The sequence below is a fragment of the Lepisma saccharinum genome, chromosome 25 (assembly GCF_977018435.1).
Source record: "Lepisma saccharinum chromosome 25, izLepSacc3.1, whole genome shotgun sequence".
Classification (NCBI taxonomy): Eukaryota; Metazoa; Arthropoda; class Insecta; order Zygentoma; family Lepismatidae; genus Lepisma; species Lepisma saccharinum.
The window spans coordinates 21,320,800-21,333,886 of record NC_139253.1 but is presented as its reverse complement, the minus strand read 5'-3'; the positions used below and the strand labels follow the sequence as shown (position 1 = coordinate 21,333,886).

The 13,087-nt window shown below is 38.6% G+C and overlaps 1 protein-coding gene across 1 annotated transcript in view; it reads left to right on the top strand.

Annotated features, from left to right (window-relative positions):
• The window catches only part of LOC145978894 (uncharacterized), a 108,204-nt gene extending 103,459 nt beyond the window's left edge, over positions 1-4,745 (top strand). The window contains exons 23-24 of the mRNA XM_083111835.1: positions 64-174; positions 3,996-4,745. Coding sequence (XP_082967961.1) covers positions 64-174; positions 3,996-4,139 — 255 coding nt within the window. The 3' untranslated portion in view covers positions 4,140-4,745. The remainder of the gene's footprint in view (positions 1-63; positions 175-3,995) is intronic.
• Positions 4,746-13,087: the final 8,342 nt, after the last annotated feature.

Genomic DNA, 13,087 nt, shown 5'->3' with positions numbered 1-13,087 from the left:
TTTGAAGTGTGGTAGAAATAAGAATGGCACTATTTTAACAAAGTTTGTGTTTGTAATTTCCAGTCGCTGTCTGAAGCATTCATTAGATTCCTGGAGAATGAGTCGCGCCCTAAACCACAACTAAGAATGCTTCCAGAACCCAGGAGGAAAATAAGTATAGAGAGCCAGTCTTCTGTAAGTACCCAACTAATGACAGAGAAAATTGTGTGTGTGTGTGTGTCAGAGAGGGCATGTTTCACACGTTGCCTTGAATAGTGTTTCTTGCCTTTTGTTACATAGGACCATGGGGCTTCCAACTGTAAAAGTAATTCATATTTGGGGAATAAAAGATGCGGTTGATAATAATTAGATGTGGGTGAGTTACAAACTTTTCACGAAACTTACTTGTAGAGGTTCTGTTAATTTCGGTGGCCTCTGCCACTATCCACTCGGGCACTACAAGTAAGTAACTCGCTTATGTCTAACTAATTATGAAAAAGTAAGATTATTAATTGTCAAGACCTGAATTCATACGAAATACTTGATTATAACTCGGACTGTTTCTGGATATGAAATTTTTACCAATTTATGGATCTTAAAACAGAGACATGTGTATGCTAGATCTCAATGGATGGTTTGAATATTTTCTTACTATATTTTACCATGAAATAATACAAAATTTGAAGCTCTTAAACAAGAAGTTTGAGTTTGTTTGCCCTACTGACATTTACTGAAGTGTGTCAATATCCTGAAAGTTGTGCTAAAAGTTTCATCCAGGGTTGTTAAAGGTCCAGGAATTTTAAAATAAGTTCAATTCCGGTCCAGGAGAGAAAATCAACAAACGTAAATGGGTTCTAGACTGTAAAGCATTTCAATTCGGTCCAGGGACCTTTTTTCTGGATCAATTAAAATACAGTCCAGGAACCTTTTTTTTTTCCAGGAACAATTAAAATACGGTCCAGGAACTTTTTTTTTTCAGGAACAATTAAAATACGGGGTAACAGTAGGATAAGCCGGAGACGGATTTCTTAAAATTTACAGGAGAAAAGACGAGAAAGTACTTACGGAATTGTGTTCTTGAGGACTTTCTGAAGCCGGAGATATTGTTTTTTGGAATCGTGCTACGTATTTTGCCTGTAAATAAGGTATTTTTCGTCAATCATGCATCTCTGTTGTGCGATAGCTCGTGTCGCCATTACCGTTGACTACGTGAATCAAATGTTCCGTGCGTTCGGTTATGTAACCCCCTCACAGTGTAGCAACCACGCGGTAGTTTTACAAGATGACGTGTGAGCGGGGTTTTTCTTCCAATTTAAGGTAACACTCTAGTTTACGTCCTTTTCCTAAGGAATACGTGTCATATATCGTTGGAAAGCTTATTTTATAAGGAATTGAACAACGTAAATCCGAAAGGTAGGAAAAATTTCCTGAAAGAGTAAATCGAGAAAAACCTATGTTGTCCGGATATGCGTGATTGAACATACTAAGGAATTGTTTAGATAATGAAGCACATATTTAGGGGTGAAATGAGTGCTAATGGAACCTAACCTAACAGGCCTAACCTAACCTCGTAGGCATACCTCGACCCCGTGAATGGATAGTGGGGCTATCGTGAAAAGAAAGTGTAAAAAGAAAAAGGTACTTACCCGAAGAGATGCCGGGTGCCGCACCACCATCGCGCACCGCGAGTGCAAAGAAGCAATCACCATGCAGATAAGGACGTAAAGTAGAGTTTAGCCTCGATTTTCGCTTAAAAACCTTTTGTGAATAGTTTGTGCGGCATTTATCGGCGCAGCGCAAACGCAAAGAAGCAATCACCATGAAGATAAGGACGTAAAGTAGAGTTTAGCCTTAATTTTCGCTTAAAAACCTTTTGTGAATAAATGTGCGGCATTTATCGGCGCACCGCGAATGCAAAGAAGCATTCACCATGCAGCTAAGGACGTAAAGTACAGTTTAGCCTCAATTTTCGCTTAAAAACCTTTTGTGAATAGTTTGTGCGGCATTTATCGGTTCATAAGTTTGGAAACACTGCACATCAGCTGACAATACTGCATATCAGCTGACAATAGACAACGTGAGTCAAGATTTGCCCGCCGATCAATAAATGATTATAATGTTAAAAGTAACGTGTTTTTCATGGAAAAAAAGTTATGGCCAGCTTGGAAAATCTTCCACTATGCATATGAGGTAAGTAGCAATGATTTTTATTTGAAAACAACCGAGTTTAATGTGTCTCCGGCTTATCCTACTGTTACCAAAATACGGTCCAGGAACCTTTTTTTTTTCAGGAACAATTAAAATACGGTCCAGGAACCTTTTTTTTTTTTCAGGAACAATTAAAATACGGTCCAGGAACCTTTTTTTTTCAGGAACAATTAAAATACGGTCCAGGAACCTTTTTTTTTTCAGGAACAATTAAAATACGGTCCAGGAACCTTTTTTTTTTCAGGAACAATTAAAATACGGTCCAGGAACCTTTTTTTTTTCATCAACAATTAAAATACGGTCCAGGAACCTTTTTTTTTTTTCAGGAACAATTAAAATACGGTCCAGGAACCTTTTTTTTTCAGGAACAATTAAAATACGGTCCAGGAACCTTTTTTTTTCAGGAACAATTAAAATACGGTCCAGGAACCTTTTTTTTTTTCAGGAACAATTAAAATACGGTCAAGGAACCTTTTTTCAATGAAACAATATGCAACTTGGACCGACTTTAAATTGTGCGAGAAAAAAGGTTCCGGTCCTGCAGCGGAACCCATTAGAATTTATGGGTTCCTGGACCTTTTAACAACCCTGGTTTCAACTCATATGTTATCTTTTATCTTTTGGCAAAATGTGTGATGATAAATTAATTACGAGGAACAAAACATGCAATGTTACAATAGCAACGTGAAATACTTAAATCTATTAAGTATTGTAGATGAGCATTATAAAGTTACAACATAATATTAATTCATAATTGGGAAAAGACACACGCGGTAGTATATAAATACGGAAAAACTAGTACTCACTTTTATCTGCGAAGCTGTTTTTTCTTTTTCGATTATTTTCAGTAGCCACTGCCACCATCCTCGTTGGAACTTGTTGTACTGTTGCTTGGCATGCGTCTTTTGTTTGTAGTTCTCTGGCTGCCATTAGGTGCACTGTTGTTAACTGCACTGAAATAGCCCTGAAACATGGCTACACTGAAGCACAACTTTCCACTTGGTGCAGTAAGGTGGAAATACAGATCAGACACCACAATCAACCTCCAGCGGCCAATATAAATGGTTTGCCTTCCCCTATCATCCCACCACTTCCAACTGCATATCCAAAGCCCTTCTCCCATATGGCATCAAAGTAGCGCACAAACCCAATACCTAAATAGCTGATAAACTGAACAAACACAAACGGTACTTCCTCTCCTGCCTTCATAACCCAGGTGTATACGATGCAGAGTGTGAATGCAAGGCACATTACATCGGCAGGTCCATCAGATCTGTCAATGAAAGAATCCAACAGCACCTAGCAGATGCGAAAAAAGCCCAACCCACTACTGGTCTTGCTAAACATATCAAGTGCAATAGCCATAAAATTCAAAAGGTTCAACACACTGCCCACACGCTCGTAGACACTAAAATCAAGGAAATGCACGCCATTATGCACTTTCCGCACGAAGTGCATCACACTTGGATTCCCCTACTACAACAGTTATCGCCCAGAAATAGCAGACGACACAGACCCAGACGCACACCTAACAGCAGCCGGAGAACTAGAAACAAAAGACGCACACCAAGCAACAGTACAGCAAGTTCCAACGAAGATGGCGGCAGTGGCCACTGCAATTAATCGAAAAAGAAAAAAACAGTACTAGTTTCTCAGTATTTTTAATATTAATGTTCCGGCATTAGTATTTATTAAGTTTAGTAAGACTTAACAGCATTAATTCTCATGACTACTGTAAACCAACTATTCTTGGTATTAAGTGATTTCTTTCAGCATGCCTTACAATGCATTTTGTATATTCCTTTTAGGAAACTTCAGCACGTTCAACACCAAGCCAAGAAGTTCCGAGAAGTCCTCTTCTGATGACAGACATGGTCCTTCCGACTTTCTCCCCTCTGCCAGTGGGAAGAAACAGCAGCAGCATTTTGAAAGATGTGCTGAAAGAAAGCTGACAAAATCTTCTCTAGACCTTACAACAATTTCCTTTCCATGTTCATTTGTAATGCCCATGTAATTATGATTTGTAAATATAATTGTAATTCTAACTTAAATATATGTATATATGCTAAACGAATCTGTTGGTTTTACTGTATGGAGAATCTTGCATTTTATCACATCACTGCCTTTTGGGTTGTGCTGTTTTGAATGTGTACACAAAAAATTCAACTGCAATAATGATTGATTGATTGATTGTTTATTTTACTTCGCGTTTTGTGCATCTTGGCTTAATTTGCAAAGATGGAGATGGGTGATGAATGGACATTCACAAACAACCAAGCCAGAACGGGATTCGAACCCGGGACCCTTAGCATCACAGCATAATGTGCTAACCACTCGGCCACAGGGTCCGACTCAACTGCAATAATGCATGAGAGAATGCCATCCTTGTGGAAAATTGAATTTCCTGGCTTGGTTGCATAGCTACAGAAGGCTGAAAAAAATAGGTTTCCAGAGTAGCTGAAATTTGCCAAGAAATATTGTTGGTATGACTTGCCCTCAAAAGCTGCATTCATAAGGCTGTTTTTATATTAATTTTGCCCTTGAAACAAGTTTTTTTACTTTTAGCATTGTATTGGTGTTGTTATAAAAAAAATATAAACATGGGTCTGCTGTAAATACACTTCCCCAAATAAAAACCTTTTTTCAATCATCATGAATATTATTTATTATACATGGCTGTTGAATCGGTATGTATCAGGATTTTATCATGCGTCTTAGTCACATGAAGGTCAGCACCAACATATTGCTAGTGATTTCAGTTCTTTGCGTCAATCATCCATAGCTGACAGTCGTAGATTCTTCATATACCAATGTTGACCAGATACAGGTGCACCAAATTATGGAGGCTATTCGCCAGATGTTTACAAATCAGTAGGACCTGCTTGTTGCACACTTGCTCAACTGTTTCCTAGCAAATACATGGGGCAAAAGTGAACAATGCTTATTACAGCTTTTTCCTATTGCTCTTATTTGAGAGTATTTCTTAAACAACATTTTTAAAATTTGATCTTCCTAAGAACCCAACAATTGGAACAAAATAGTTTAGGTATCAGACCAACTAGTATAGTTTGAAAAAAATTACACTACGCATGACGAAAATGTTATCAACAGTAAAATCCATCATAGTTGAGACTGTTTTCTTATTTGCTGAATCTTGATCATCATCCTCCTTTGCAGTTTCCTGCCTCTGGCTGGGTCGGCATAGAAGTCAAGCCTCTCCATTTTTTTGTGGTCTTCCACCACTCTTCTTTCCACGGTATTCCAATCTTGTCCTCTTCTCCTAACATTCTCCACACTCAGCTCTTGCCACAGACATTTTGGTTTCCTTTTGGCCTTGTTCCCACTCCTTGTGCATTGTAAGCACCAGTCCTCTTTGTGTCCAAACCATCTCATCTGTGCCTGATCTATTGTCCTGAAGCTTCACCCCCCCCCCCCAATCTGTGGATCTCCTCCTTTCCTTACTCTATCCCTTCTAGTCTTCCCCAATATACTCCTTAACAATTTCTTCTCTCTTTCTCTGTCATTGTCCAAGTCTCTGCTCCATACGTAATTATTGGCACATGGGTCATTCCATGTCAAATCAACCAATTTTTAAAAAAATGGTTGCATGACCATTTTAGAAAAATTTCATTTTTAGTACATACGTTTGTACATGTTTCTAGATATCAAAACCAATGTTCAAGAAAATTTATTCTCTTTAGTTCTCCTGGGGCAGCCATTTTTCCAACATGGTGCATGGCTGTTTCTGCTCATATAATACTTTTCAGAAACCTTAATATCTCAAAAACCATTAGAGCTACAGACCTGAAACAAAATTCATTTTGTAGCTAATTAAGTATACTTTCTCTGATATTCAAGTATATTTTGCTTAAAATGCCATCGTAAGTACAAAAATTATGGTGGAAATTGGGGTAACAATAGTCAAAAAATTGGATTTTTAAGCCTGATTTTTTCAATAAAGTGGTTTAGTCTAGGGCTAGATTTTTTTTTCATGTGTAAACCTGCCTGCAGGGTGTCTGTAAATAAAATATCAGTGCTTAGAAATGCAACCCTTTTTTACAGCATGGGCTCAAACATGGCCGTTCATTGAATTTTGACAGTTTTCGGGATTAAATATCTCAGATGGGTACTCTTTAAAAATTCTGAAATTTGGCACAAAGGAAGCCCTGCATGAACCTAACTCACAGTAAAAATCTCAACTTTTAGATTCAACTTGTTTTGGTCAATATGAGGTAACGTATGTGTCCTAACTTCTGATGTTGCAAAGTAAGGTTAAACTAATCCCATACTTAGAATAACGAAGTCTTTTCTTTTTTAAATTTGGGTTAAATAAAGCCTGAAAAATATAGTAACACAAGGTTTTAATACTTGACTTACCAGAAATTGAAATTACAAGGTATGACACTTGAAAATCAACAAAATTTCATTGCAAAAGGTTTGATTTATTAAGTACCCATGACCAGTTGGTGGTGTCAGCTCCAGTTTCCTATTCATTCTCTTTTTTAAATCTGGCAGAATTCTAAGTTCCTAAGTAAATTAACAGAAACCTTCAGTTCACATATTTTTTCTTGACCAAGTGGCAGCAATCAAACTGATGATTCTGACCTTTTCAACATTAGTTTCCGCTAATTTAAATTTTTCTTCTTATAATTTTAATTATATGATTATACTGGCCACGCAAGGGATTGTCACACTTGCTTTCCTTTTCTTCAGTTCTAATACTTTGTGAAAAGTAACTTTCCAGTTTCCTTTGCACTCTTTGTATGATGTGAACTATTCAAGCAAGAGCACTTTATTGTTTCTCTGCAATCAGCATCCTCAGTTCTGAAACAGAAGATACATCAAAAACAGAACAGACTTCATTCATTTCCTTTAGTTTTTCTTGTGTTGGCACAAAGGCATCATTTCCATTTTGGCATTTAAGTGAATCATTTTCTCCAGATATGAAAATTTTTAATCCAACATGTCAGGCATATTGATTTAACTGGTATAAGGCTTTCTTGACACTTTTTTGCCTTACGATATGATGCAAATTGATTTTTAAAATTTCCTTGCTTAACTTTTTCTTTAAGTGCTACTTCTGAAGATCACAACATACTTTTCCATATAAAAAACTATTTTCAATGGTATTTGCATATTGTCTCTAAGCCATCCACCTCTAGTCTTGACCTAAGAAGTGTTTTATCATTTTCACTGAGTTTGTTAAGATTAGTTAGGTCTTACGAAAAGTGTATTTATGACAGTCCTCTCCAGTTAAAAATTTTACAGAACACTCCATTTCCTGTCACAGATAACAAACATTCACAAGTCACTACTCTCGGCACATTAGACAAAGGAAGAATGACAGCAGAGATTGTCCATGCACAGATCAATTCCAGGTTTGCCTCATATCCTATCAAAACGTGTCTGAATCTTCTGCTGTGCATGACTCCCATCTACTTCAACGAATGTATTTTCTTGGGGGGGGGGGGGAATGAAAAAATATACAGTCAACTCTTGATACAACGACCTTTCACAGTTCCCGGGAAAAGGGTCGTTATTTCGAAGGGGTCGTTATTGGAATTTGCACCAATTTTTAGCTTCAACGGAGCTGAAATGGACACAAAGATTCGTAGGAGACAGTAACACAATTTATCCTGCATAGTTATACAACCTTTAATGCACAGGATGCATGTCGTGAGAAGGAAAATAGAACACGAAAATGTTTAAAAGGAAAAAAGGATTTTAAATAATGTTATTTTCTTTTAATTGTGCACAGTCGTTGCTCTTCCCCGAAATTCTTACAATTCTAGTTCATGAGAAACCCGTTTGCAATGAGATCTACGAAAAGGAAAACAATCGTTTATTGCAAGCGAAACTCGAAGAATCTTGACGCCAGCAAAAGTCAGGAGATAATCGGGCAGAATGTATGTTGGATTTTATACGGGTCTACTAGAGCATTGTACAGGATTAAATGGTAAGATAAAATCTCTTGGGAGACTCAACACAATCTTTCTTGGCACCAGGCCAAAAAAAAAAAAAAATCGGGGCTGTAAATTTCATTCTGGTTCGGCTGTGAAAAATACATTGTCAAAAATAGTCGCGTTTTCTTTGCTTCAACCAACTTCATATTCATCCCCCTCCCCCATTCATGTGATCAGGGCAAACTCTTCCCTGACTTGCATCGAAATCCTGCCTGAAAAACGAAACACGTTAGTAGATATGCTTTTTTTTCCCCCCTCTGTCCCTGCCAATTCCCCTAAGGTTGTGTACTATTATATTTCAGTTATGTAGATCACACTTTACACTGCATACAGGTATCCAGTGTCGATTAGCCCAACAGCATAAACTGAACTCTAAACAAGTTTTGACACTTTTGCAAATTCATTTTTCCAAAATTTATTTGCGATCGATTTCACCACCCGTCTGGAAGTGTCGTCTTCTCTTGTTGCGGGCAGCATGGTTCCTTCTTCCGTGAAAGGCAGAAAGTAAAAGGCTCGCATCAACTAGCATCGCCATGAACACAAGCGGAAGAAGATGGAACCCCCCCCCCCCCCCAAGATAAGTGTTATGGTCTTCCCCCCCCCCCCAGAAAGCTGGAGAAGAGCGGAAGAAACAGGCTTGTCTTTTAACTCCTCCCTTTGTGTATGGTGTTCAAATTTCGGAATCATCAAAGCAAAACAGTCTTGTGAAGCTGCAGTTTCAAAACAATGCCGTTTTTCTTCTGGATGAGTCATTGTGATTATTACCTTAGTTGATAAGGGCAAGTAGACAAAACACTGGCGCCAGGCAGTAGCAGTCTGGCTGGAAAGGAAGGGAGGGGGAAACAGGTGGTTGAACGAGTTTTAAGGACATCGCAATGCACATCGCAATGCACGTGTTGAAGAAGAGAAGTCTTTATCAGTAAAGTGCTAATTTTCGAAGCAAGCTGCAGAAGGGAAAAAAGAAGGGTGGATCAAGTACTGCTTAACGCATTCCCACTGTCAATGAACACATGAGCAATGTTTCAGACGCAGAACTTGAATAAAAACCAGCACGTGCCTTATACTGTATACGCATAAATACGGTATATGTAGTACTCTTTTTTCCCTGTGTATCAAATTTTATCTTTTTCAAACATTTTTAATAAGTGAGCAAAAACATAGAACATCAATAAGTCTACTCGTCATTGGCAATATTCAGGCTTATTTTTATCAATTGTCAGTAAACAAGTCAGTCCAAGCGAATGGTGGAATGACACCTTTAATGGAGGCCATAGATGCATAATTCTACCTCCTTATATGTACATATGTTAACCATGTAAAATATCGCATTACAAAACAATAAATATTGATAGAAAATGAGAGAGACAAAAAACACATAATTTTATAAACACAAAACACCAATAAGTCTACTCACCATTGGCAATATTCAGGCTTATTTTCATCAATTGTCAGCTTGTCCTTGATCAAATTCACTGCCCCCACACACACACACTGATTCCCCCTCCCATATACTTTCTGAAGAAGTCCATTATCGATGTCGGTTTCTTCTTAGACTGTTCTGCAAAGTATTTCACTTTGTAAAAGTGAGACCACATCTCTTCACTGGCGCCCATGTGTTTCAGTATACGTTCATACACATCCCCGCTTTGAGAATGTCTTTGATGGTGGGTACATCTTCAGGCTCTTCTTCAATTTCTTCCTCCCCTCTTCATCGCTCGATTCCTGCTGCCCTCTGACTATATCCGCATCATCGAGGGTGCCCCCACACAGCAATGTCATTGTCCGCTGTTATGTACTGCTCATACGTGCAGCCTGGGGCCGAACTCTGCCACGTTTCTTCGTTGCACGGACGAGATGTTCCGGAGATTGTCGAGAGAAGGATGTGCATGGCAATTGTCGACGAAGAGCACGACTTTCCTGTTTGCCGCACCCATCCTTGAGTTGAAACCTCGAAGCCACCTCCTAAATACCCCCGAGGTCATCCATGCCTTCTTATTAAAGTCATAATCACAAGGCAGGATGTTGCCCTTGAAACCTCGGGGTTTCTTGAACGTTCCGATCACGAGGGGCTTCATTTTATCGCTGCCATCCATGTTGCAGCACAGAAGGACGGTGAGATGCTCTTTACTCCTCTTCGCACCCTTTCACGGCAAGAGTGCGATCTGGCATCAGGTTGTAGAATATCCCCAGCTCGTCAGCGTTGTACACATCTTGAGGCGGATAGTGGTTGAGGATGTTTTGTACCAACGGCAGCCACTCACTCACCGATTTTGGATCGACCGATGCACTTTCGCCGACGACTTTGTGGCTGGATATTCCGTGACGCACTTTGAAATGCTCCAGCCACCCACTTGAACATTTAAAGTTATCTATCCCCAACTTCAGGGCAAAGTCATCAGCCTTCTTCTGCATCATTGGTCCATTAATAGGTACATAGGTTTGCATGCGCCGTGCTTTCAAATTTTTCGATTTAACATTGTGACCTTCCTTCTGCACTACGTTCACGATTTCATCTCTCATTTTGAGAATCGTGAAAAGTGTCGACTTTGGAATACCATGCCGCCGCGTAATCTCTGTCTTTGTCATTTTCTTTTCGTCCACTTCCTGGATGATCTCGTACTTCTTGATAAGAGTCAAGAATGTCCTCTTTCCACTCATTTTCCCGAAATCACAAATCCGTAATAAATAGCGTGGGTCGTCAAAAATCGTTCACAAAATCAAATCCAAAAATACAAACAAATCGAAATATAAAAAAGCGTAAGTTGTCAAAATAGCCGTAATCAAAACCAAGAGAAATCCAAAACACAATGCACAAATCCAAGACGTAATAGCACAAGCACAAAGAGAGGGTAGCTTATGCAAGAGGAAGCGAAATCACAATGGCAAAACAAGCCTGGTGCGTAAGTAGCGACCGTCGCTGCGCTTGGGGGAGGGGATGACAGAGGTCAAGTGCTATTGGATATCACTCAAGCGTGGTGTGGTGGTGTCTATTTTTAGCTCAGGCCCACTTCACGCAGAGTGCTCGTGAAGGGAATTGCAACACAGCGAATAAAATGAGTGCAACAAACGTATTTTTCAGCCAATTTCCTTGAATTTTTCAACTTTTTTTATTTATTATTATTATTACAGTTCCCGGGAAAAGGGTCGTTACTTCGAGAGGGTCGTTAAATCCAGGGTCTTAGAATCGAGAGTTGACTGTATGTGGAAAATAAAGGAAACCAAAATAATATATTCTACCAGCTTTGACCCTCCAAAACAAATAGCCTGCTTTCAGTGGAGTGCCCAATGAGGGGTTGGTGGGGGGTCATAACCCAATACCTTTGGCCTAGTATTCCATAAACAATTACGTCAAAGGCAGGATAATGTGCCAAAAACAGGGCTGTATACTAAAAAAGTATATGTAACCCCCCTCCCCTCCCTTTCGAAATTCCTGGGCATGCTACTGCCTATCTTAAGCTGCATGTACTGTTACATTAAAAAAATGGTGGGGAAGCTCAGTTTTGGAGCTGACAACACCAAGTGGTCATGGGTACCTAATAAATCAAACCTTTTGCAATGAAATTTCGCAGATTTTCAATTGTCATATCTTGTAATTTCAATTTCTGCTAAGTCAAGTGTTAAAACCTTATGTTACTATATTTTTGAGGCTTTATTTAACCCAAATTTAAAAAAGAAAAAGAAAAGACTTCGTTATTCTAAGCATGGGATGTAGTTTAACCTTACTTTGCAACATCAGAAATTAGGACACATACGTTACCTCATATTGACCAAAACAAGTTGAATCTAAAAGTTGAGATTTTTACTGTGAGTTAGGTTCATGCAGGGCTTCCTTTGTGCCAAATTTCAGAATTTTTGAAGAGGACCCATCTGAGATATTAATCCCAAAAACTGTCAAAATTTTGAGCCCATGCTGTAAAAAGGGGTTGCATTTCTAAGCACTGATATTTTATTTACAGACACCCTGCAGGCAGGTTTACACATGAAAAAAAAATCAAGCCTTAGACTAAACCCCTTCACTGAAAAAATCGGGCTTAAAAATTCAATTTTTTAACTATTGTTACCCCAATTTCCACCATAATTTTTGTACTTACGATGCAATTTTAAGCAAAATATACTTGACTATCAGAGAAAGTATACTTCATTAGCTACAAAATGAATTTTGTTTCAGGTCTGTAGCTCTAATGGTTTTTGAGATATAAAGGTTTCTGCAAAGTGCTATGTGAGCAAAAAAAAAAAAGCCATGCGCCATGTTGGAAAAATGGCTGCCCCAGGAGAACTAAAGAGAATAATTTTTTTTTGAACATTGGTTTTGATATCTAGAAACATGTACAAACGTATGTACTAAAAATGTTTTTTTTTTTTTAAATGGTCATGCAACAACCACTGGATGGTTTGGCATGGAATGACCCACATAGTATGTGTTATATATTACCTTCTTGCATTTCATAGGTACATCCCTGTTCCATATTAATCCTTTGAACTCTTTGATAGAGTCCTTCACCAATTTGTCCTCTTCTGTTAACCTCCTCATCTATTGTAACTTCTTCAATAGTAAAAAAATCTCAAAACAGATGGTAGAGGAGTAGTGTGTTTTACATATCTCATGTACAGTATTATTCACTGTTTTTGTAGACAAGCATGAAACAGATATGATGTACATGCTTCATATCTTTATGAATATTACGAGGGATGATCGAAAAAAAAAGGTTACAAAGCCTATTATGGCGTATGTGTTAGACATAGCTGGAAGATCAACACACCTGATGATGGACGGCACTCAACACTAGTCCTCGATGTAATCACCTTTTTTTTTCAAGCACTTATCACAACGGTAGACGAGGTTTTCCATACCGGTTGCACAGAAATCCGCGTCAAGTTCTCGTAGCCACCGTGAGGCAGCTCTTTTGACATCATCACATGTCAGATAATGGTGGCCA